At 40.6% G+C, this 22,520-nt stretch overlaps 1 protein-coding gene across 3 annotated transcripts; it reads left to right on the forward strand.

The window, feature by feature from the left end:
* Positions 1-827: 827 nt before the first annotated feature.
* On the forward strand, positions 828-22,281 carry LOC148360649 (uncharacterized). 3 transcript variants are annotated; one of them, XM_088341525.1, is made up of 11 exons: positions 828-963; positions 1,069-1,217; positions 3,792-3,942; positions 9,683-10,033; positions 11,636-11,917; positions 15,305-15,328; positions 15,400-15,501; positions 15,574-15,604; positions 16,736-16,785; positions 18,842-18,876; positions 21,834-22,281. In XM_088341525.1, exons 1-11 carry the CDS (start codon positions 909-911, stop codon positions 21,921-21,923), a joined length of 1,320 nt encoding a protein of 439 aa, XP_088197651.1. In that variant the 5' UTR covers positions 828-908; the 3' UTR covers positions 21,924-22,281. The 3 variants fall into 3 exon arrangements, with proteins under 3 accessions (XP_088197651.1, XP_088197652.1, XP_088197653.1); XM_088341526.1 differs by lacking the exon at positions 18,842-18,876; XM_088341527.1 differs by lacking the exons at positions 15,305-15,328; positions 15,400-15,501; positions 15,574-15,604; positions 18,842-18,876.
* The last annotated feature ends 239 nt before the right edge of the window (positions 22,282-22,520 follow it).

Here is a 22,520-nt window from a genome sequence, read left to right on the forward strand (position 1 = left end):
GCATGCATCTGTCGCCTCGGATTTCATGTGGTAGTTATGTAGTGAAAGGAAGTCCGTCTCTTTTTAGACAACCGGCGTTTTCGGCTAGACTCATTAAAGAGAGCCGGATCTCAAACGGCTCCTTTGATGTATTATATAACGAATTATTATGTTGTATAAAAAAGTATAAAAGGAGAAAATGAAAAAAGACAGGTTTGTGGTTATCCCTTTAATCAGTATATTACCAACAATAATTTAATGCAGAAAATTAACTAATAATTTCAATAAGAAAATGTATGATTCTACTTAATTATATTTGCATGTATTATTTCCTTCTACAGCGAACGTTCAAGCCACTTCATTTTTGAACTTTTTTTATAATAAACTTCATGTCGAGCAACTCAGTGTCTCACAACAAAATGTTAACAAACAATATATATGGTTTAACGAAACACATATAACTTGTTAAACTACATTAATAAACACGTTCGAAAAATAGAAAGTGGTGTAAGATTATTTTGTATTTTGTAAGGGAAAATACGACAGTTTGTAAGGGCATGGAGCCCTGGAGCGCGACAGGTATGATATAATATCCCTGGGAATGATTCAAAGTTATTTTGTTCATAGGGAATTTCCTTTGGCAATGAGAAGAAACAGGTATAATGACCCCGATGAGATAATCAAAATTGTATTTGACTTAATGGATAAAAATAAATATACAATGGTAGTCCTGCTGTTGGCTCAGATGATATCACGCGTCCTCCAAACAGAAGGAAGCATCTGCAGGTTCAGCCCCCTCCATCACAACATCACACATGACTTAAGGAGGATGTCATAAGAAAGCAAAGAGAGGAAGAGACGGCCGAGAAAGTCGGCAGTTTTTTCTCCAGGCGGTCAAGACCGACCAGGTTTCTTCTTCTTGTTTAAAAATGCAAAGCGGACGATCGTTTTGGATACAAACCTTCCTTCTGACTTCTTCATGCGGTACGTTATTATCTCCTGCTTCGTGATGTGTTTACATTTTGGATGTTGCTTCATCTCGCAAGAGGAACCGATTCCGCTTGAGTAACGTCCGTTTCTTCTGACTAGGAACATTTTGGGCTTCCCTGTCCCCTCTAGGCCCCCCGGCGCCTTCACTCTCGATCCATTCGTGGTCCGGGGACTCGGTGGTCCTGGTTTGCCGGGCTTCAGAAGGCCACCGAGGAGATCTTTTCAAACTCTTCAGATTGAGAGAGGAGGTCTTTATTTTTATGGGGTAAACACTTTAAGGGGGGTTGTTAGGGGTGACCAATGACCAATGTTCCCCTGTAATTTTCCTTACGGGTCTGAGCGTTCACACAAAGTCGGTGAGCAACGCTTGAAACAACAGTGAGCAACCGTAATCCCAAGTGTGGCAACTAATCCATTATCAAACATGTCCAAAACTTAACATCACGTTACAATTTGCTGAGTTTCCGGCAATGCACATTTTTTTTCACTTTTAAATGAATTGACTCGGCCTACAATCTCATTGTGTTAATTTTTTCAAGCTGCTACTTTTTGTTGTTGTTCTCTATTTACTTTTTTTCCTTTGTTTCTTTCTTTTCTTTTTTTTCTGGCTTTTTTCTGTATTTTTCCTTCTTTTTTCTCTTCCTTTTGTTTCTTTTTTTCTCAGCTTTTCACTACCTTTTCATTTTGGTATTTTTCTATTCCCCCTTCCTTTAAGTCATTTTGTGCATAACTTGGTCATATAGGGATGAAAGAAGTAAAAACAACCCGAAGAGCCGTTTAGGACCCTTTTTTGTGAGCCGAGCCGAAGAAGCCGGTTCTTGAAAAACTCTACTGAGTTTACTCAACTTCGTTCTACTTCGACATTGACTTCAAATACCGCATTTAGAACACAGCGTCAGGGGAACCCTTGTATTTTTACCTTCATGCACTGTAACTTTGACTTAATTCGCTTCTTAATTAGCAATTCCGAGCCCTGATTTTTGTGAGCTGGCTAGATTTTCTTGTGCGCGGAAAAGCTCTGGGCAGTGGAACATTAGGCACCACGTTAGAGACCCTTCTTTTAAGCAATGGTAATAAAAATCGAAAGCCTAAATTGTTTTTGGGAAAATTGAGATGTATTTTTTGCAATACCACCCACCCCTAGATTTTGTGTTTCGTGTCCTTTTGATCGTGTGCAGGGTTGGGTCGGGTTACTTTTACTGGATTACTTCCAATTACTTTTGGATTACTTCAATACCAAATATGCTAATAAAAGACAAAATAAACTAAATATGAATACAATTACCGTATTTTCCGCACTATAAGGCGCACCGGGTTATAGGGCGCACCCCGAAAAAATAGTTTTTGGTCCTATTTTCGACATATATAAGACGCACCGGATTATAAGGCGCTACAATGGGAATGTGGACAAAACAGTCAGATAGTTCAGTCCAACTTCTTACCCCCTTAACATTCCGAAAGCTTGCAAAGACGCAAATACGTGTCGAGAACACGTGCGAATGCGGTGTACTTAAGATGTCACTCAAATGCATCGTTCCATCATTCGGAAGGTTAAAGTCTTGGGATTCAAGAAATGCTAACCATTCCTTAGTTTCTATTTTCTTTTTCGCTCGCAACTTTACTGTGCATATGACAATAATCACTTGGAATTGAGTTTAATTTAAAAATAGACACTCCATTCCATCCATTATCTGCACCGCTTATCACAGAAACATCAAGTTCAGTCTGAAACAAGACAATATAAAACCGGGAATAGCTCACCGAAGTCATTGTGTTCATAATAATGTGCAGGCAATGTCCTCTTATATCCGTGAGGGTAGTAAATCCAGGAGAATACAATATTTACAAATACAGAATAGAAAAAAATGCTTTCTCTATGCCATCGGCCACATGCTATACGCATTCATCTTTTTCGGCCAATTGCAGGCTTTGTTTCGCTGTTTAAGCCAATGGCAGCCTGTACATTATAAAAATGATCCGCCTCTTGACCTCCGAATAACTTTAGCCAATAGTGATCGATTCAACTGATGATTGACACATCTTTTTCGGCCAATTGCAGGCTTTGTTTGCCGTTTGAGCCAATGGCAGTCTGTAAATGATAAAAAGGATCCGCCTCTTGACCTCCGAATAACTTTAGCCAATAGTGATCGAGTCAACTGATGATTGACACATCTTTTTCGGCCAATTGCAGGCTTTGTTTGCCGTTTGAGCCAATGGCAGTCTGTAAATGATAAGAAGGATCCGCCTCTTGACCTCCGAATAACTTTAGCAAATAGTGATCGATTCAACTGATGATTGACACATTGGTTAGCCAATGAAACGCCGGTAAATAAATCCTAGCATACACCGCGTACTACTTGGCGTTCGGGGGAAAATCGAGTCGGCGGCTGCAAGTTAGTTGGAAAACTTAATGTTGATCCATAAATAAGGCGCATTGTATTATAAGGCGCATGGTCAGCTTTTGAAAAAAATAAAGGCTTTTAGGTGCGCCTTATAGTGCGGAAAATACGGTACTAAATTTTGTGCAGGCTTGGGGAGTAACCGAATACATGGAACGGCAAAAATGATGTTGGCAAGCTGTTTGGATTTATTTTCATTTTGTTCCTGTCGCATTTTATGCTAGTTTTGCCGGAGATCAAAGAGATCAAAGCCAGGAGAGAAAGCTTACCACGTGTTGTGAGTCATCATTTTATTCATATTTAGTTTATTTTGCCTTTTATTAGCATATTCGGTGTTGGAGTAATCCAAAAGTAATTGAAAGTAATCCAGTTAAAGTAACCCTACCCAACCCTGATCGTGCAATGGCCATTCTTTTTTTTCAGGTGGACTCAGTGGAGCATTCAGCCACTGAGGAGGTCCGCTTTACTGTCCAACCCAGAGCAGGAAAACCGAAACTTTTTTGCTGTATGTACAAGAACCAGCAAGGCCTCTACAGTCCTTTTAGTCCTTATATCCAGATTGAACATCAAACAGGTTGGTTCGACTCTTAGAGAAGCCGTTTGAAACACAAATCATACTTCCTCTCACATATAACATCATACTCTCACACATCCAAAGCTATACTCTCATAGACTGTCATACCCATGGACAAACGCTCACACATGCACCAGATACTACTATACTCTAATACACACACTACTATGTTTTACATAGATATTACTATACTCTCAGGACCAGAACGGAAACAGGACCCAATTGCGTTACGTTTCTCACAAGTTTTATTGGAGGAAAGAGAAAGGGTTACGCCCACAATCCGGTGTTCGCTGGACGCGGGAAGCAAGTCGCTCTTGTACTCGGATGGTGCTCCGAATGCAGAAGTGGATCTTCCGTAGTGAGCGATGGCGGTGTAAGGGGCGGAAAAAACGGGTCGGTAGCCGGGACTGGGAGAGCAAGGCGTGGTCGGGGTTGGAAACGAGTCGTAAGCCAGAACGGGAGAGTAGACGTAGTCGGGGACAAAAAGAGGTCGTAAGCCGGGACGGGAGAGCAGACGCGGACAGGATCAAATTAGGTCGAAGACAGACAGGAGCAAAAACGGGACAGGTGGGAGTCGGGGGTCGAAATAGGCTTGTCTAGTGTTCACTGAGGTTCGTAGACGGACTGACAACAGGGGACAGACGGTACTGGGTTCAAATACTGACAGGGAGCCAATCAGAACCCAAATGAGCGGGCACAGCTGAGTCACATCAATAATCATGACACTATACACTGACACACATACTACTATACTCCCACTCAGACTAGTATAGACTGTCACACATACTATTATTCTTTATCAGACACCATTAAACTTGCTTTTACTATAGGGAAGGGTTCGCAACCCTTTTTGACCCAAAAGCCAAAAAAGCAAAAATATTTAAAAACATTTTTTAAGAGAGCCACACCATATATTTTCGGAAAAAAATTAAATAGATACCAAATCCGCTCTTCAGACACAAGCGAATTCTTCAGCACATTTCATTATACTCTGTGTCATTTGATGATTTGATTCTTCGAAATAAGATAATGCCAAGGCCTATGTCTCTTACCTGTCAAGACCAGAATGGAATCGGGACCCAAATGCGTCGCGTTAACCACAAGTTCATTGAATAGAAAGAGGACGGGCAGCGCCCGCGATCTGGTGCTCGCTGGACGCGGGAAGCAAGTCGCTCTCGCAATCGGATCTTGATCCGAATACGGAAGTGGATCTTCTGTAGCGGGAGATGGCGGTGTCAGGGACGGAAAAACAGGTCGATAGCCGGGACAGGAGAGCAAAAACGTGGTCGGGATCAAAAACAGGTCGTAAGCCGGGACAGGAAAGCAGACGTGGTCGGGTTCAAAAACAGGTCGGAGCTGGAGACAAACGGGGAGATCAGTAACGGACGGGTGAAAAACGGGACAGGCGGGAGTCAAAATGCTTGCCTTGTAACAACAGAGGTTTGTTGACTGACTGACAACCGGAGACTGACAGTACTGGGCTTTAAAAAAGGACAGGGAACCAATAAGGTAGCCCACAGCGGCTGGCGCCAAATGAGCGAGCACAGGTGATACTAATCAGTAATCATAACATGTGTGAGTGAGTATTAAAGTACAGTGGAACCTCGGTTCTCGACCATAATCCGTTCCAGAACCCTGTTCGAAAACCGATTTGGTCGATCACGGAAAATCGTTTTTCCCATTAAAAAGTAATGTAAAATCATTTTAATCCGTTCCAACACCCTGAATATTTAGCAAAAACGTAAACATGAAGCTAACCCAGGCTAATCGTACGTTCGCGTTAGCGTAATCTTCCGTACGAAAGATTACGCTAACATGAACGTGTAAAAATAAAAAAAATCAGGTCGTTTGCACGTCATTCAGCACCCTGGTCTCCACAAAAAGTGGTAAGCGGTTAAAGGATAAAGAAAATAATTATGAATAGGATTTCTTACCTTTGTGGTGCTCTGCAGAAGCCATGCTCTATTCCCTCGAAAGAAGGGAACCTCGCACACCTTCTTCATATTTTGCTATTATTTCTTTCTTAAAAGCAATAGTTGTACGCACTACTCTTCTTTTTTCACCTGTAGCAACTTTGCTGCTTGCACCGACCTTCTTCCGAGGCATAATTAGGGGTTAAAACACTCTGTTCACCGATATTCAAAACGAAAGCAAAAAGAAGTGCGCGGTCATGTGACAACAGTTCTTCACGAGGGGTGGGGGCGATCTACACCCGTACGCCGCTCAGCATCGCCCCTAGCGTACCGGCGATTTTTTTGACCTAACAGCGAAGCAAGTATTTCTCGAAATTTTTGGTCGAGAACCGATTTGTTCGAACTGAGAGGCGTTCGAAAACCGAGGTTCCACTGTAGTATGACAGGCTGTTCGAGAAGTAAATGACACTAATTATAAACACTCCCATCTGCTGCCACTGGGGTATGCTGGTGTTCTCTCTCTGTTGTCTCATTGTTCTTACGCCTACTTTTTTATGTGAGTGAGTTGTTTGTGTAAGTATGTATTGCAGTTGTCACATCCTGCATTTCATATTGAAAGCGCCAACCCACTCTCAACGTCAAATACAAAGCGTATTGCAGTATTGCAGACAGTTACAATGTGAGAGTTGGGGAGCAACTGCGGTAAACCACGACCGAAGCCAAAACTCACAAATGCCGTCCTATAAGGGTCCTAGGGTTGTCTCTTTTTTTACGCATTGACAGCATTCAAAAGAAAGTTTTATAGCAGGGGTGTCAAACTCATTTTAACTCAGGGGCCACACAATAGAACATTCTGTCGGGGGCCGGACTAGTAGATTAAAGAGAAAGAAAAAGAAATAAAGAAATCAGAGAAAGAGAGAGCGAAAAGAAGAGAAGGCGGGACAAAGAAAGAGAGAGAGGGAGAGAGCGTGAGGAACAAAAGCTAAAAAGTCGTGAGGGAGGGGGAAAAGAAAGGGAGAGGAAGAAAGAAATCCAAAAAGAAATAGAAAGACAGAAGGAGAGAAAAGAGAAAAGAAAGCGCAAAGAGTATAAAAAGAGATAGAGAAAAAAGAGAAAAGGAAAAAAGGAAGTTAGAGCAAAAGAGGTTAAAAGACACAGAGAGAGAAAGAGACAAAGAGCAACAAAGGAAGAGAAAAAGAGAGACACAGAGAGTGAAAGAAACAGAGACAGAGTGGGAGAAAAGGGGTGGAAAAGAGAGAGAGAGAGAGAGAGAGAGAGAGAGAGAGAGATTAAAGAGAAAGAAAAAGAGAGATAAAGAAATAACAGAAAGAGGGAGGGAAAAGGAGAGATGGTGGGACAAAGAAAGAAAAAGAGAGAGAGGGAGAGAGCGTAAGAAACAATAGATGAAAAGTCATGAGAGAGGGGGAAAAGAAAGGGAGTTGGAGAAAAGGGGTGGAAAAGAAAGAGGGAGAGAGAGAAATAATTATAAGTATAGTGTCTTTGTGAGAGGCACCTAGCTTTGGCAACATCAAGTTGCCATATTTCAACCTGCAGCTTGTTTTTCTCTTGCGCTTCTCTGAGTGTTGCCACGCGGGCCGGATTCAATCCCTTAGCGGGCCCGATCTGGCCCGCGGGCTGCCCGTTTGACACCTGTGTTTCATAAGCAACACAATGAACGCTTGAATAATGTGATTTATTTATCCCCTGCCCACTGCCCGGAGATGGCTGGGATGGGCTCCAGCTTCCCGCGACCCTAATGAGGATAAGCGGTACGGCTAATGAGATGAGATGAGATGAGATTTCTTTAGTATGATATTAATTGTCTCTTTTCTAGATGAAAGGTATGCATGTATTTCTATTTACTGTTTGTATTTCCTTGTTTTAAATGTTTACAATATTAGTCCCTTTTGGGAAATGATTTACTGATTATATCAATCATTTTTATGTAATTATAATAATACATTATAATTTATAACATTATTATTTTTTTTTTAGAATATTTCTTTACAGATGATTATTTATTATGTATTGCACATTAAGATTTATATTCAATTTTGACAAGAGTGAGGAAAAAAATAAATTAAATATGTCTTTAAAATTTTATCGTTTATCTGTTTTTTTAAATTTAAATATTTATATATCATGTTTTTTTTTTGATGGATTTATCTTAGGAACCATATTTAGTTTTGAACATTTTTATTTATGATATTAATAATTACATGGAATCACAATAATATATTATAATTTATAATGATATTTTGTTTTTTGATAATATTTATTTACTTATGATTATTTATTATGTATTGCAAAGTGAGATTTGTATCCACGATTGGCAAAAATGGGGAAAAGAAATAAATGAATTATGTGTTTTAAATTGTATTGTTATATTATTTTCTTATTTTTGTTTCTGTTTTCATTTTTTTTCTGTTTTTAAAATTCAAATATTATATATTATAATATCATGTTTCTTGTTTTATGATTCAACCGTTAGAACTATCTCATCTCATCTCATTAGCCGTACCGTTTATCCTCATTAGGGTCGCGGGGGGGCTGGAGCCCATCCCAGCCATCTCCGGGCAGTGGGCAGGGGACACCCTGAACTGGTTGCCAGCCAATCGCAGGGCACACAGGGACAGACAACTCATTCGCTCATTCACACCTAGGGACAATTTGGACCGGCCAATTCACCTGAAATGCATGTTTTTGGAACATGGGAGGAAACTGGAGTGCCCGGGGGAAACCCACGCAAGCACGGGGAGAACATACAAACTCCGCACAGGAAGTCCGGAGCTGGATTTGAACCCACGCAAGAGGTTCCCATGACATGAACTGTGCCGCACCTAAGCCTCCTCCTTTGGCGCCACCTTCCTCGGACGCTGATTGGCTACCTGACACCTTTTATACCCCCGTCTTACTGTCACCGGTTATCAGTCCGTCTGCAAACCTCAGCCTACGCTAGGCAAGCTTTTCGACCCTGACTCTCTCCTTTTCTGATTCCCTTGTTTCCCGGCTCCGACCCCTTTTTTCATCTCAACTACGATTTTGCTCCCCCGTCCCGGCTACTGACCTTTTTTTTCCCACTCTCAACACCGCCATCGCTCGCCACGGAAATACCACTTCCGCGTCTGAGCAACCTGCTCCCCGCCACCAGCGATCTACGGATCGTGTGTACTATCCTTACCCTTCTTCCCAATAAAACTAAGAGAAACGCACGCAAGTGGGTCCTTTCTCCTTTATGGTCCTGACAAAATCACAAGCTTGAATAGTATTTTTTAATCTAATCATTTTGTAACGGACAGATACATTTTTCTTATTATAGTATTACTTTTATAGGTTATGTCACTGAATGAGTTTAAACATTTATGTATTCTTGTTTGGTTAATGGGCAGCACGGCGTCGCAGTGGTTAGCGCATCCGCGGCACAGTTCTGAGGTCATGAGATCAAACCTTCCTGTGTGGAGTTTGCATGTTCTCCCTGTGCTTGCAGGTTAATTGACCGGTCCAAATTGTCCTTAGGTGTGTGTGAGGGAGTGAATTATCTGTCCCTGTGTGCCCTGCGACTGGATGGCAACCAGTCCAGGGTGTCCCCGAAGACAGCTGGGATGGGCTCCAGCACCCCCGCGACCCTACTGAGGATAAACTGTGCAGATAATGGATGGATGGATGTTTGTTTGATTTAATCCAAGAACCTTTTTAGTGAGAAAATGAAATGAATATCAGAAATGAGCAAAGATATCCACCAGTGGAAAAACTATTTTTTTCCCTTTCCTTTTTGTTTTTGCAGTGAATAACATTTTCATGTAGTACATTTTGCCTTGCCTCTCCAGATGCTCTCCCAACTCTACCAGTTCCCACATTGCCACTACCGGTCTTATCAGCAAAGCCTGCCAGTGGGATAGTTGAACAAGGAGACATTTTGTACTTCAGTTGCTCTGTCCCGGCTCTCCAGTCTTCCTACAGACCAACTTCCTTCATTTTACTGAGGAAATCCTCCGGACGGGAGTTCCTGATCAATCAGTATCATGAATCCCGGGTATCGAACTTGGAATCCGAACCAGGAGTGTTCAGCGTGGGGCCGGTTCAGCAGGGCGGCGAGTATGCCTGCATGTACTATGTAAGCAGTGGAGAGGACGTAGTCAATTCAAGCATCAGTAACAAGATCCAAATCACCGTGAAAGGTATTCGATATTGTCTGTGTCTTTTACCTAAAAAAATAGTCTTTTATTACATATATTTTACATAGGAGGCAAACTGGAGTATAAGGCGCATGCAATTCAAATGACAGTAAGAGCTACAACTGCATTAAAAGAATGCTATTAAATTCAAATCATTCATTTCATAGAACATAGATTAGAATAGAATAGAATATACCTTTATTGTCATTGTTTCATTTTGGTATTTTTTTCTTTTTGTTCTATTTCCCCCCTTCCTTTACGTCATTTTGTGCACAATTTTACATAATATTTGGTCACGTAGGGATTAAAGAAGCAAAAAGAACCTGAAGAGCCGTTTGGGACCCGAAAGAGCCGGTTCTCTTTAGTGAGCCGAGCCGAAGAAGCCGGTTCTCGAAAAACTCTACTGACTTTACTTTTCAACTTCGTTCGACATTGACTTCAAAATACCGCATTTAGAAAACAGCGTCAGGGGAACCTGCGTATTTTTGTCTTAATTCGCTTCTTCATTAGCAATTTCGAGCCCTGATTTTTGTACGCTGGCTAGATTTTCTTGTGCTATGAGAATGTGCAGGCAGCTTAGAGGGAACATTGCTCGAGACATTGGCTCTGTAGATACACAGTCTTCCACTTCCATCACTGTTTTTATCCTACCAGATTAATTTAGTTTTACCCATCCATTAACTCTATAATGCTAATAATCACTTAGTATCATTCAGTTACAAATAATGACAATAATAACAATTGATGACAGTTATAATAACTAAAATTATTATTATTATATTAATATTCATACATTAACATTCATTTTCTTTCTCTCTGTACTTTGACAATATTGTTTTTTTTATTTATTTGGATTCAAACAGGTGAATATTTGGACATTGTTTGACCTCATCCTGTAGTTTAACTCCACATACAGACACACACATACTTTTCCTGGTAGTTCTCACCGGTTGGATTTTAAAGTTACTACATCCCTTCAAGTTATAGCTTCCTTCTTCTCGTGTGAATAATATTTGTATGTTCTCTGGCAGTATATCTAAGTTCACTTTGAATAGTTGGGAAGTGGAAAACTCCACTAGATCAAACAGTTTTAATAATTTGGACTGCAGAAATAGAATTTTGGTATGGTCACAGTTCATCCATATACAAGGTCTGTCATTAAGCGGGTCGGGAAGCAGGAAGTTGGAACTCATTTGCCTAGACGATCTGTCACTTTAATTGAGAAAGAAAAGTTGTCCAACACACAAACGGACCAAAAACAAAACAAAGCAGGCTCAAATGCAGGCAAAACTACAGACTAGGCATTTAACGGGATTAAACAGAACTTGCAGGAATCTCTCAGAATGTTACACCGAAGTGCAACAAAGTCCAACAAGAATAAACAGGTATCAAACAGGCATGAACAGGTTTTCAACAAGGGTAAACAACGATCTGGCCAAGGGCAGTTCCAAAAGGCACGTTAGTACCCATCAGGAAATGCAGGTCAAGGGGCGGGACCAGCTGGGCGCCATGACAACCTTGCAGGACATGACGAGGTCGACTAATCGTTGCAGCCCTATTATCAATCAAGCTATTTCTAATGTTTTATTCTGTCCTTGTTTCCAGGTGATCTTCCTGTACCCAGACTAATACTCCAACAGAGCCCGCAAGTGTGGCATATGCTCTGCACGGGTTCCCCTGCGTACCCCGGGGCAATTTTTGCCCTCTACCTGCAGGACAGTCAACTACCCGTGGACACTCACCGAGTCCAAGTCACTGAACACGAGACCACGTTCTCTCTACCAGTGCAGGACGCTCTGGTGGCTCTGTACCAGTGCCAGTACAGCGTCTTCTTGAACGGGAAGTGGATTCATTCGGACCGCAGCCAACCCTTGGCTGTTTCCAAAGGTAATCATTTTGGACCATTTGTCAGAACCAGAACAGATACAGGACCCAACCAGCCGCATCAAGCTTTCTTATTCCACTTTCAAAAGATACAGCTCGCCTCTTCCTTACACTTTACGCCAATCATAGTGGCGGAAAGAAGCACTACAGTAATGTCCTGTGCCCAGAAAAAGGTGCACGATACAAAATCTAACTTACACCAATGCCCGGATATTTTTCGACTTCCTGAAAACATGTTTGTATCGACCGCTTATCGTAAATCGAATGGTCTTAGGTAGGGGAGCGTCTGTATTTGAAAGTTGACCTGTCAAATATAGTATCTGTTCATCTATTGTGAAACCGTACGACCAGGGTTCTCTCTAGGCTGCGCAATTGCGCACTGCTCGCACATTCTCAGCGCACAAAAATATCTATCCAGCGCACAAAAATGAGGGCTCAAAATTACCAATTAAGAAGCGACTCAAGTCAAAGTGACAGTGCATGAAGGTAAAAATACACGGGTTCCCCTGACGTTGTGTCCTAAATGCGGTATTTTGAAGTCGAACGAATTGAGTAAAGTTAGTAGAGAATGTCGAGAACCGGCTTCTTCGGCTCGGCTCACTAAAAAGGAACCGGCTCTTTTGGGTCCTAAACGGCTCTTCAGGTTGTTTTTGCTTCTTTAATCTCAACATGACCAAATACTAAGTAAAATTATGAACAAAATGACTTAAAAGAAGGGGGGAATAGAACATAAAAGAAAAAAATACCAAAAGGAAAAAGTAGTGAAAAGCTGAGAAAAAAAGAAACAAAAGGAAGAGAAAAAAAGAAGGAAACATTTAGAAAAAAGCCAGGAAAAAAGAAAAGAAAGAAATGTAGGAAAAAAGTAAATAGAGAACAAAAAGAAAAAAGCAGGGCAGCACGGCAGCGCAGTTGTTAGCGCTTGTGCGGCACAGTTCATGTCATGGGAACCTGTCGTGGGTTCAAATCCATCTCCAGACTTCCTGTGCGGAGTTTGTATGTTCTCCTCGTGCTTGCGTGGGTTTTCTCCGGGCACTCCGGTTTCCTCCCATGTTCCAAAAACATGCATTTCAGGTGAATTGGCCGGTCCAAATTGTCCCTAGGTGTGAATGAGCGAATGAGTTGTCTGTCCCCGTGTGCCCTGCGATTGGCTGGCAACCAGTTCAGGGTGTCCCCTGCCCACTGCCCGGAGATGGCTGTAATGGGCTCCCCCCTAATGAGGATAAGCGGTACGGCTAATGAGATGAGATGAGATGAAGAAAAAACAACAGCTCGGAAAAAATAAACATAATGAGATTTTTTTTAAAGGAATTAAAAAAAAAGTAGAAAAAAACACCGAAAAAAGAAGAAAAAGTTTGTTTTGCATTCAAATAATTTCCAATTTAATCAAGTGAATCTTCTTGCCAACATTGTACTTCCACTAAAAAATGTGATTAAGTACAGTTCTGTATCTTACAACCGACTAAATAAGCCCCCAAAATGTCAATATTATGCGACAAAATATATCAGGAAGGTAAAAGAAATGGATATCTTGTGAAAGAATTGTAGGAACAAACGACGTATTATTGAGTAATAATGAGGAGTAAACATTAAGTCCAAAGATTCTGTATTTTTTTCCATTTTTATTGATGATTTCAGGCTGTCAAGCGAGTTAGGTGCAAGGTTATATGTGACCATACTAATGACATTTACTTCTCGTATATTTGCTTGGACTTTGTTGGAATTAATTATCAAAATGTACCGTTTACCTGATTGTTCGAATTAGTTATCTGACTCCATTAACCAAACACAAACTACCGTATTTTCCGCACTATAGGGCGCACCGGGTTGTAGGGCGCACCCCCCAAAAATAGTTTTTGGTCCTATATCTTCCATAGATAAGGCGCACCGGATTATAAGGCGCTACAATGGGAACGTGGACAAAACAGTCAGATAGTTCAGTCCAACTTATTACCCCCTTAACATTCCCAAAGCTTGCAAAGAAGCAAATACGTGTCGTGGACACGTGCGGATGCGGTGTCCGTACGATGTCACTCAAATGCATCCTTCCAAATATCATTCGGAAGGTTAAAGTCTTGGGATTCAAGAAATGCCAACCATTCCTTAGTTTCTATTTTCTTTTTCGCTCGCAACTTTACTGTGCATATGACAATAAACACTTGGAATTGAGTTTAATTAAAAAAAAAGACCCATCACAGAAACATCGATATCACTCTGAAACAAGATACTGGGAAAATATATAGCCGGAGTAGCTCACCGAAGTCGTTGTGTTCAATAATAATGTGCAACCATGGTCCTCTTATATCCGTGAGTGTAGTAAATCCAGGAGAATTTTTTTTTTTACAAATACAGAATAGTAAAACATGCTTTCTCTATGCCGTAGACAACCAACCAAACTTGCTATTCACATTCATCTTTTTCGGCCAATTGCAGGGTTTGTTTTGTCCCTTTAGCCTATGCAAGCCCGTAAATGATAAAAAGGATCCGCCCCCTTTACCTCCGAATAACTTTAGCCAATAGTGATCGATTCAACTGATGATTGACACATCTTTTTCGGCCAATTGCAGGGTTTGTTTTGCCCCTTTAGCCTATCCGAGCCTGTAAATGATAGAAAGGATCCGCCCCCTTTACCTCCGAATAACTTTAGCCAATAGTGATCGATTCAAATGATGATTGACACATTGGTTAGCCAATGAAACGCCGGTATATAACGGACTACTTCACGTTCGGGGAAAAATCTAGTCGGCGGCTGTTGCATTAGTTGCAAGACTTTGCGACACACCATTGAGCCATATATAAGGCGCACTGTATTATAAGGCGCATGGTCAGCTTTTGAAAAAAATTAAGACTTTTAGGTGCGCCTTATAGTGCGGAAAATACGGTACATTCACCCAACAATTTAGGCGCGCTCGTTTCTTGATGGAAAAGATGAACAAGAAAGCCAACATTTTCACACAGGGGCAGATTTATTTTCCCTAACAAAAGAACTAAGTGAACTCCATCGAAGACGGCTGAAGAAGCAACGCTGGAGTCTCTGGGAAGCCTTTTTTCTAAAGTCCTTGAGTTATTTCTTATTGCCCATCTTCTTCCCGCAAAATGGTGTGCCGGCTCCTCCCATGGGTGCGCCAAGCTGTTGCTCTGCGCCCAACGTTCTCACAACACAGCGCCCCCGATGTCTGGAACATTCTGTGTCAGCACACTCAGGCGTCCTGTTATCAACAGAACTAGACAAAATAATATGCTTTTCGAACAGCCTACCCTGACATTGAACTGCAGCCCAGTCAGTGAATATCTTTTGCATTAAATGTAATTTGTAGTCAATCATATAAAATCCTTTATAGTCAAATGTTTAAAATCCTTCAACTTACATGCAGAATATTGTCTCCTTTTCAGCTCTTCCTCCACCATCAACACCAGGTAATGTTCTATTTATGGAAATGCATTTGCTTTAACCTTTATTAATGCATGTGCTACTGCCATTTGTGCAGGAATGTCAGGGGTGGACTGGCCCCTTATACTCGGTTCCTTAGCCACTGTGGTGCTTTTCTTCTGTTCACTGGCTTTACTGGGAGTGATTGTGTACAGAAAAGGTATCTGCCAGTACTCGACTACATGTGTTACTTGAATTTTTATATACTTAAATTTGTGTGTGTTTTTTTAAGTGAAAGCAACAGCCGATGAAAACAAGAAAAGGTAGTAAGTCAAGCACAAGAACTGGTGTTTATTTGATGTTTTTTGTGCAAGAAATACAGACGCTCCCATACTTGAAAACATTCGAGTTACGAAAAACGGTAGATAAGAACATTTCTTTGCGGATAACGAAAAATAAATCATATTTTGTATTGTTTGCACCTTTTTCCGAGTACATGATATTACTGTAGTGCTTCTTTCCGCCACTACCGGCGTGTGGCGCTGTGAGAGCTCACCCAGCATCTACCCGAAGAAGAAATCCGGCTTCCTCTTCCTAGTTTGTGTGTAAACATACTATACTGTATCTCCAGCGTGCTAAGAACTTTGACATTTTTATTGTTTAATAGCTAAAGCATCCATTCAATATGGTTGGTGTAAAGTGTAAAGAAGAGGCGAGACGTTTCTTTTGAAATGAAAGTGGAATAAGAAAGCTTGATGCGGTTGAGAAAATGGTTGAATCGCTTTTTTTCGGCCACTTTCTACCACGGAGGAGGAAGTCGCCTAACTCTTGAAGCTCATCTTCCAAAAGTTGTCAGGACCAGGACAGGAAGCAGAACCCACTCGCGTAACATTACTCACAGTTTATTGGGGAGAAGAGAAAGGAGTGCATACTCGATCCGGAGAACGTTGGTCGCGGGAAGTAGATTCACAAGAGCAAAAACACAGGAAAAAATTTCTCAGGGCTTGACGGACGCTCCGACAAAGGGTGACTCACAGGACAGCATTTAAGTAGTCACAGGGAGCAATCTGTCAACGCGTTTCAGCTGGTGTTCATGGGCGGGGCCGATTGGGCGCCCTGGCAACCGTGACAGAAGCTGGCGCCACACGGCGAGGGCCAATTGGGCGCCATGGCAACCGTGACAAAAGTGAGTTAAACTTAACTTTATTTATCTTTATAGAGCATATTATTTTATGAAATGTTTATTGTTTTAGTAAAAAAACAATACAGGTTACTTATGCAAGCCTTAAACATACTTCTATAAACCTTAAACTTACAAAATATAGCACTGAAGCAACTTACCAACAAATTCAACTTGCAAACGATCATCCGGAAAGTAGGGAAGCGTCTGCAGATATAACAGTACGTTTAGTTTTGTTCTTTTCTATTCATCTTTTCGTTTCTCCTCTTTTTAGGCAAGAGGCCAAGTTTTGGACTCAAGTTCACGCCAAAGACCATGTTGTCGGTGAGTTTTTTAAATTTATTTTTTAACAAAATGAATGTAGCTAAAATGGAATGAGAATTTGGATTATCTTTGTCGTCAATGATATCAACGAGATTCGACACGACACTCCTGTCAGGGAAGACCAGAACAGAGCAGGAGACCCCAGAGCGTTCGTACAGTTCTTTATTTGGGGAAGCGTAAGGGTTAGCGGGAGACGTGATCAATCGTAGCGTGGGACGAAGGCAGGTCGAGTTTACCAGGACTGAAGAGAAGATCGTAGCGTGGGACGAAAGCAGGTCGAATCGGAGGCAGGTCGGATCGGAGGCAGGCAGGCAGAATCAGGTAAACAAGAAGGCACATGTAATCGGGAGAGTCTTACGGGGTACAGAAGTAATCCTCCGACCAAGAGTTCTCCGCGTAACGCGTTTAAAAAGGGAGCATTAACCAATCAGGAAGCACATTCCAGCGCGCCACATGATTACCCCAGGTGGCTCCACTTGGGTAATCATGACAACTCCAGGGTAAGACACGTGATTTAAAGACTTTAAAGAGAAAAAAAAGAGAAAACACTATCGGTATGAATAGGCAAAAGAAAAAGTCAAGTTAAATTGTAATGCAGTGCTTAGAAAAACTGGCTTAAGTCGAAATAATAATAATGGAATGAAGAAGAATAGTTAGTGCATTGTAACAATAGTGCAATGAAAATAAGTGCAATAACATTTAGCAGCAGCAATAAAAAAATGAATTTAATACTTATATTAAATACTTATATTAAATAACTATATAATATTCAATTCATCAATGTTCACCTTTCTGGCAACATAAAGTGACAGGCAGAAGACTTAAATAAACTTCCGCCAGGGAACAGAAGATACACATTTACTTTTAAGAAACATATTTTCATTCACAAAACATAATATTTCATGGAAAGCACTCTGGATAAATTCAGTGAAGGTGATTATTCCCGTTAAAATATTGTAGCTACTTCCCTGAAAAAATATTAATTCATATATTATGTTAATGGGCAGCACGGCGCAGTGGTTAGCGCGTGTGCGGCACAGTTCTGAGGTCTTGGGAACCTCCTGTGTGGGTTCAAATCCAGCTACCGGACGTACTGTGTGGAGTTTGTATGTTCTCCCCGTGCTTGCGTGGGTTTCCTCCGGGCACTCCGGTTTCCTCCCACATTCCAAAGACATGCATTTCAGGTGAATTGGCCGGTCCAAATTGTCCCTAGGTGTGAATAAGCGAGCGAGTTGTCTGTCCCTGTGTGCCCTGCAATTGGCTGGCAACCAGTTCAGGGTGTCCCCTGCCCACTGCCTGGTGATTGCTGGGATGGGCTCCAGCACCCCCGCGACCCCACTGAGGATAAGCGGAGCAGCTAATGAGATGAGATGACATGAGGTATTATGTTAATATTATTGTAATTATTATTCTAATTCTAATTCTAATTATTGTTCTTATTGTTATTGTTATTCTTATTATTTTAAGTAATATTTTAGGTATTAGTTTTGTCATTTAACAATATATTGTTAGGTCATTTTTGAATTTCTTAATTTATTGATTCCCCCCATTTTTCCCTTTTTCTTCACTCTAGAGAAAGATTCCCTATTTAAAAAAAAGGGGGAGGGCAAAAAAATTAAATAAAGACAAAAAAATCTTAAATAATTTGTTAAATAACTAATTTATTCATGTATTTAAGTAATAACTGATTTATTAGTGTATTTATAAAAACATATAACAATTGTTGGTAATTAAGTATAATTTCTAATTATATATAATTAAATATAATGTTTACTTTTGTAAAATAAAAACAAAATCTTTTAAGTTAGCACAATTACATAAATAAATAATTCCAGTAAGACAAAAAAAACAAAAACAAATAACAATCTACTTCAAAGTGCACAATTATCTGCCTTATTAAGCACTTTTGTTTCAGGAAAACAAGTTCCAAAGTCATAAAATACTTAAAATGAGCAAAATGTCAAGATAATTTTTACCCCAATAAACTTTGGAAACACAATTTAACTAACGTAGTAAATCAATTATATTAATGATATTGTTCTGTTCTCCCTGGCAGATTTAACCCTCAGATGTACCAGCGTCACATCTCAGGTAATTATTACCCGTCAGCAGTGTTCCCTCTAAGCTGCGCGCGTGCGCAATTGCGCACTGCTCGCACATTTCCTGCGCACAAGTAATTAAGTAATTAAGAAGCGACTTAAGTCAAAGTAACAGTGCATGAAGGTAAAAATACACGGGTTTCCCTGACGCTGTGTTCTAAATGCGGTATTTTGAAGTCAAGTCGAAGGAGAACGAAGTTGAGTAAAGTTAGTAGAGTTTGTCGGGGAACCGGTTTCTTCGGCTCGGCTCACTAAAAGGAACCGGCTCTTTCGGGTCCTAAACGGCTCTTCAGGTTGTTTTTGCTTCTTTAATCCCAACATGACCAAATATTATGTAAAACTATGCACAAAATGACTTAGAAGAAGGGGGGAATAGAACAAAAAAGAAAAAAATACCAAAATGAAAAAGTAGTGAAAAGCTGAGATAAAAAGAAACAAAAGGAAGAGAAAAAAGAAGGAAAAAAAAAAAAAGCCAGAAAAAAAGAAAAGAAAGAAATGTAGGGAAAAAAGTAAACAGAGAACAAAAAGAAAAAAGTAACAGGAAAAAATAAACACAGATTTTTTCTAAAGGAATTAAAAAAAATTAGAAAAAAACACAGAAAAAAGAAGAAAAACTTTATGTTGCATTCAAATAATTTCCAATTATATCAAGTGAATCTTGTTGCCAACATTGTACTTCCACTAAAAATGTGATTAAGTACAGTTCTGTATCTTACAACCGACTCAATAAGCCCCCCAAAAATGTTAATATTATGCGACAAAAGATATCAGGAAAAAAAAAGAAATGGATATCTTGTGAAAGAATCGTAAGAACAAACGAGGTTTGTAGGCCGTACACCCTTTGCAATAGTACATGAGTCAATTCATTCAAAAGAGAAAAATAATTTGGCATTGCCGGACACTCAAAATGTAAACTTGATGTCAAGTTTTGGACATGTTTGATCATGAATTATCTTGCCACACTTGGGATTATGGTTGCTCACTGTTGTTTCAAGCGTTGCTCACCGACTTTGTGTGAACGCTCAGACCCGTAAGGAAAATTACAGGGAACATTGCCCGTCAGTTATAATTTCATATGCCAACCCGCCAATAAATTATCCGTGTGTTTCCAACTACTTATTCAATCCTTCGAAACCACCTTTGTACCTTAATAGATAAGTTGAGTTTTATCTCATTTACATGTCAGCTTTAATTCTTTAACACAGGACAATACTATTAATAGATCCAACACAGAGCGTTAAGCCACGCCTACCATAGTTACTGTATCTATGTATCACACGTGGAGCAAATAGAGCGGCGGAAATAACAGAGAGCGACTCTTTAGTCGTTATCCTATTCTATTCTATTCTATTCTATTCCTGATAGCATAGCCATATAACATCTTCTTTATTATACAAATTTATCCACGCAAAAAGTGAAAATCTGTGTGGCAGCGTCCCACCTTTATAAAAGCCCCCAACGGTCAAACTTTAAGATGACGTCCTTATTATGATAATAATAATAATAATAATTTCCTTTGTATTGTCATTCTTTGTAACAATGTACACAGAACGAAATGTCGATACACCTGACCCGTTGTAGCGAGCCGATGCAGCCGCAGCCAACAGAGGGCGCCGCCATTTTACCAATTAGGTATGACTCGGCCGAGGCGCGAACCAGCGACCTCCCAGTCTCAAAGCGGGCACACTACCATCTAGGCTACTTATTGACTGAGAGTATATGACTGTAACTGTCAGGAAACGGACCGGGAAGCAGGAAGTCGGAACTCATATGCGTAGACGATCCGTCACTTTAATTAGGAAAGAAAAGTTCTCCAACACACCCAAAAAGAAAACAAAACAGGTTCAAAGGCAATCAAAATTACAAACTAGGCATTACTCAGATCAAACAGGCATGAACAGGTCTTCATCAAGGTAAAGCAATGGTCTGGCCACGGGCAGTCCCAAAAGGAGCGTTAAAGTACTCCAAAAGCAATCAGTCCAATGCGTCTCAGTTGGTGTCATGGGGCGGGGCCAGCTGGGTGCCATGGCAACCGTGCAGGACATGACAGTAACAAAATAACAACTACAGATCAACAAATAAAAAAATACAGAATTGCAGTTAAATATCCATCCATCCATCCTCTGCACCGCTTATCCTCAGCAGGGTCGCGGGGGTGCTCGAGCCCATCCCAGTTATCTTCGGGCAGTGGGCAGGAGTCACCCTGAACTGGTTGCCAGCCAGTCGCAGGGCACACAGGGACAGACAATTGGCTCGCTCATTCACACCTAGGGACAATTTGGACCGGCCAATTAACCTAACATTCATGTTTTGGGAAAAACCAACGCAAGCCCGGGGAGAACATGCAAACTCCGCACAGGAGGTTCGATCTCATGACCTCAGAACTGTGCCGTGCTGTGAATGCAACACAAACTTTTTCTTCTTTTTCCCTGTCTTTTTTTATACATATTTTTTAATTCCTTTAAAAAAATCTCTATGTGTTTAGTTTTTCGTAGCTGTTACTTTTTTCTTTTTGTTCTCTATTTACTTTTCTTTTGTTTCTTTCTTTTCTTTTTTTCTGGCTTTTCTCTGAATTTTTCCTTCTTTTTTCTCTTCCTTTTGTTTCTTTTTTCTCAGCTTTTCACTACTTTTTCATTTTGGTATTTTTTTTCTTTTTTGTTCTATTTCACCCCCTTCTTAAAGTCATTTTGTGCATAATTTGACACAATATTTGGTCATATAGGGATGAAAGAAGCAAAAACAACCTGAAAAGCCGTTTAGGACCCGAAAGAGCCGGTTCGTTTTAGTGAGCCGAGCCGAAGAAGCCGGTTCTCGAAAAACTCTACTGACTTTACCAAAACCCTAGCAGGGTTTACCGAACAGAGAAGAGATCTCGAAGCTATGCTGCAGGAAAGGCTTCCATGCTGATTTGCCTTGATGTTGTTTGTACCTCTGTTTATGTACGTACAGGATTGGGCCAGCGGGGACCCGGGCACAGAAAACCCCTCCAGATCCCCTTTATGGAACTGCCACTCCTCTTTCACAAACCCTATCCATTAGAAACCTTATTCTCTTGGTGTATTTATACTTGACTATGCGTGTCTGTGTAGTATAATCTGGCTTTAAACACAGCAGGGCAGGACAAGCAATTTCCTCCCTTCCCGCTTCATGTGGAGAGGCACGCTTCTACAATTAGACAGGATGCAATGTTTGCTTATTTACTTCCCACTGAACCTTTATTATAGAAATAGATCTTGTTGGAATTGTACAGTATTCAGTATTCAGTGTTACAGTGGAACCTCGGTTTTCGACCGTAATCCGTTCCAGAACCCTGTTCGAAAACCGATTTGTTCGACCACCGAAATCATTTTTCCCATTAAAAATAATGTAAATCGTTTTAATCCGTTCCAACACCCTAAATGTTTACCTTGAATGTTTAAGGTCAATAAAAAGCTAACTCAGGCTAATCGTACGTTCGCGTTATCGTAATCTTCCGTACGAAAGATTACGCTAACATGAACGTGTAAAAATAAAAAAATCAGGTCGTTTACAAGTCATTTAGCACCCAGGTCTCCACAACAAGTGGTGAGCGGTACATTGGAAACTGGGCTGCGTCCCAACACCCTGAATGTTTAACGTAAACATAAAGCTAACCCA

This window comes from Urocampus carinirostris, chromosome 8, assembly GCF_059441175.1.
Source record: "Urocampus carinirostris isolate Australia breed hairy pipefish chromosome 8, RoL_Ucar_1.0, whole genome shotgun sequence".
NCBI lineage: Eukaryota > Metazoa > Chordata > Actinopteri > Syngnathiformes > Syngnathidae > Urocampus > Urocampus carinirostris.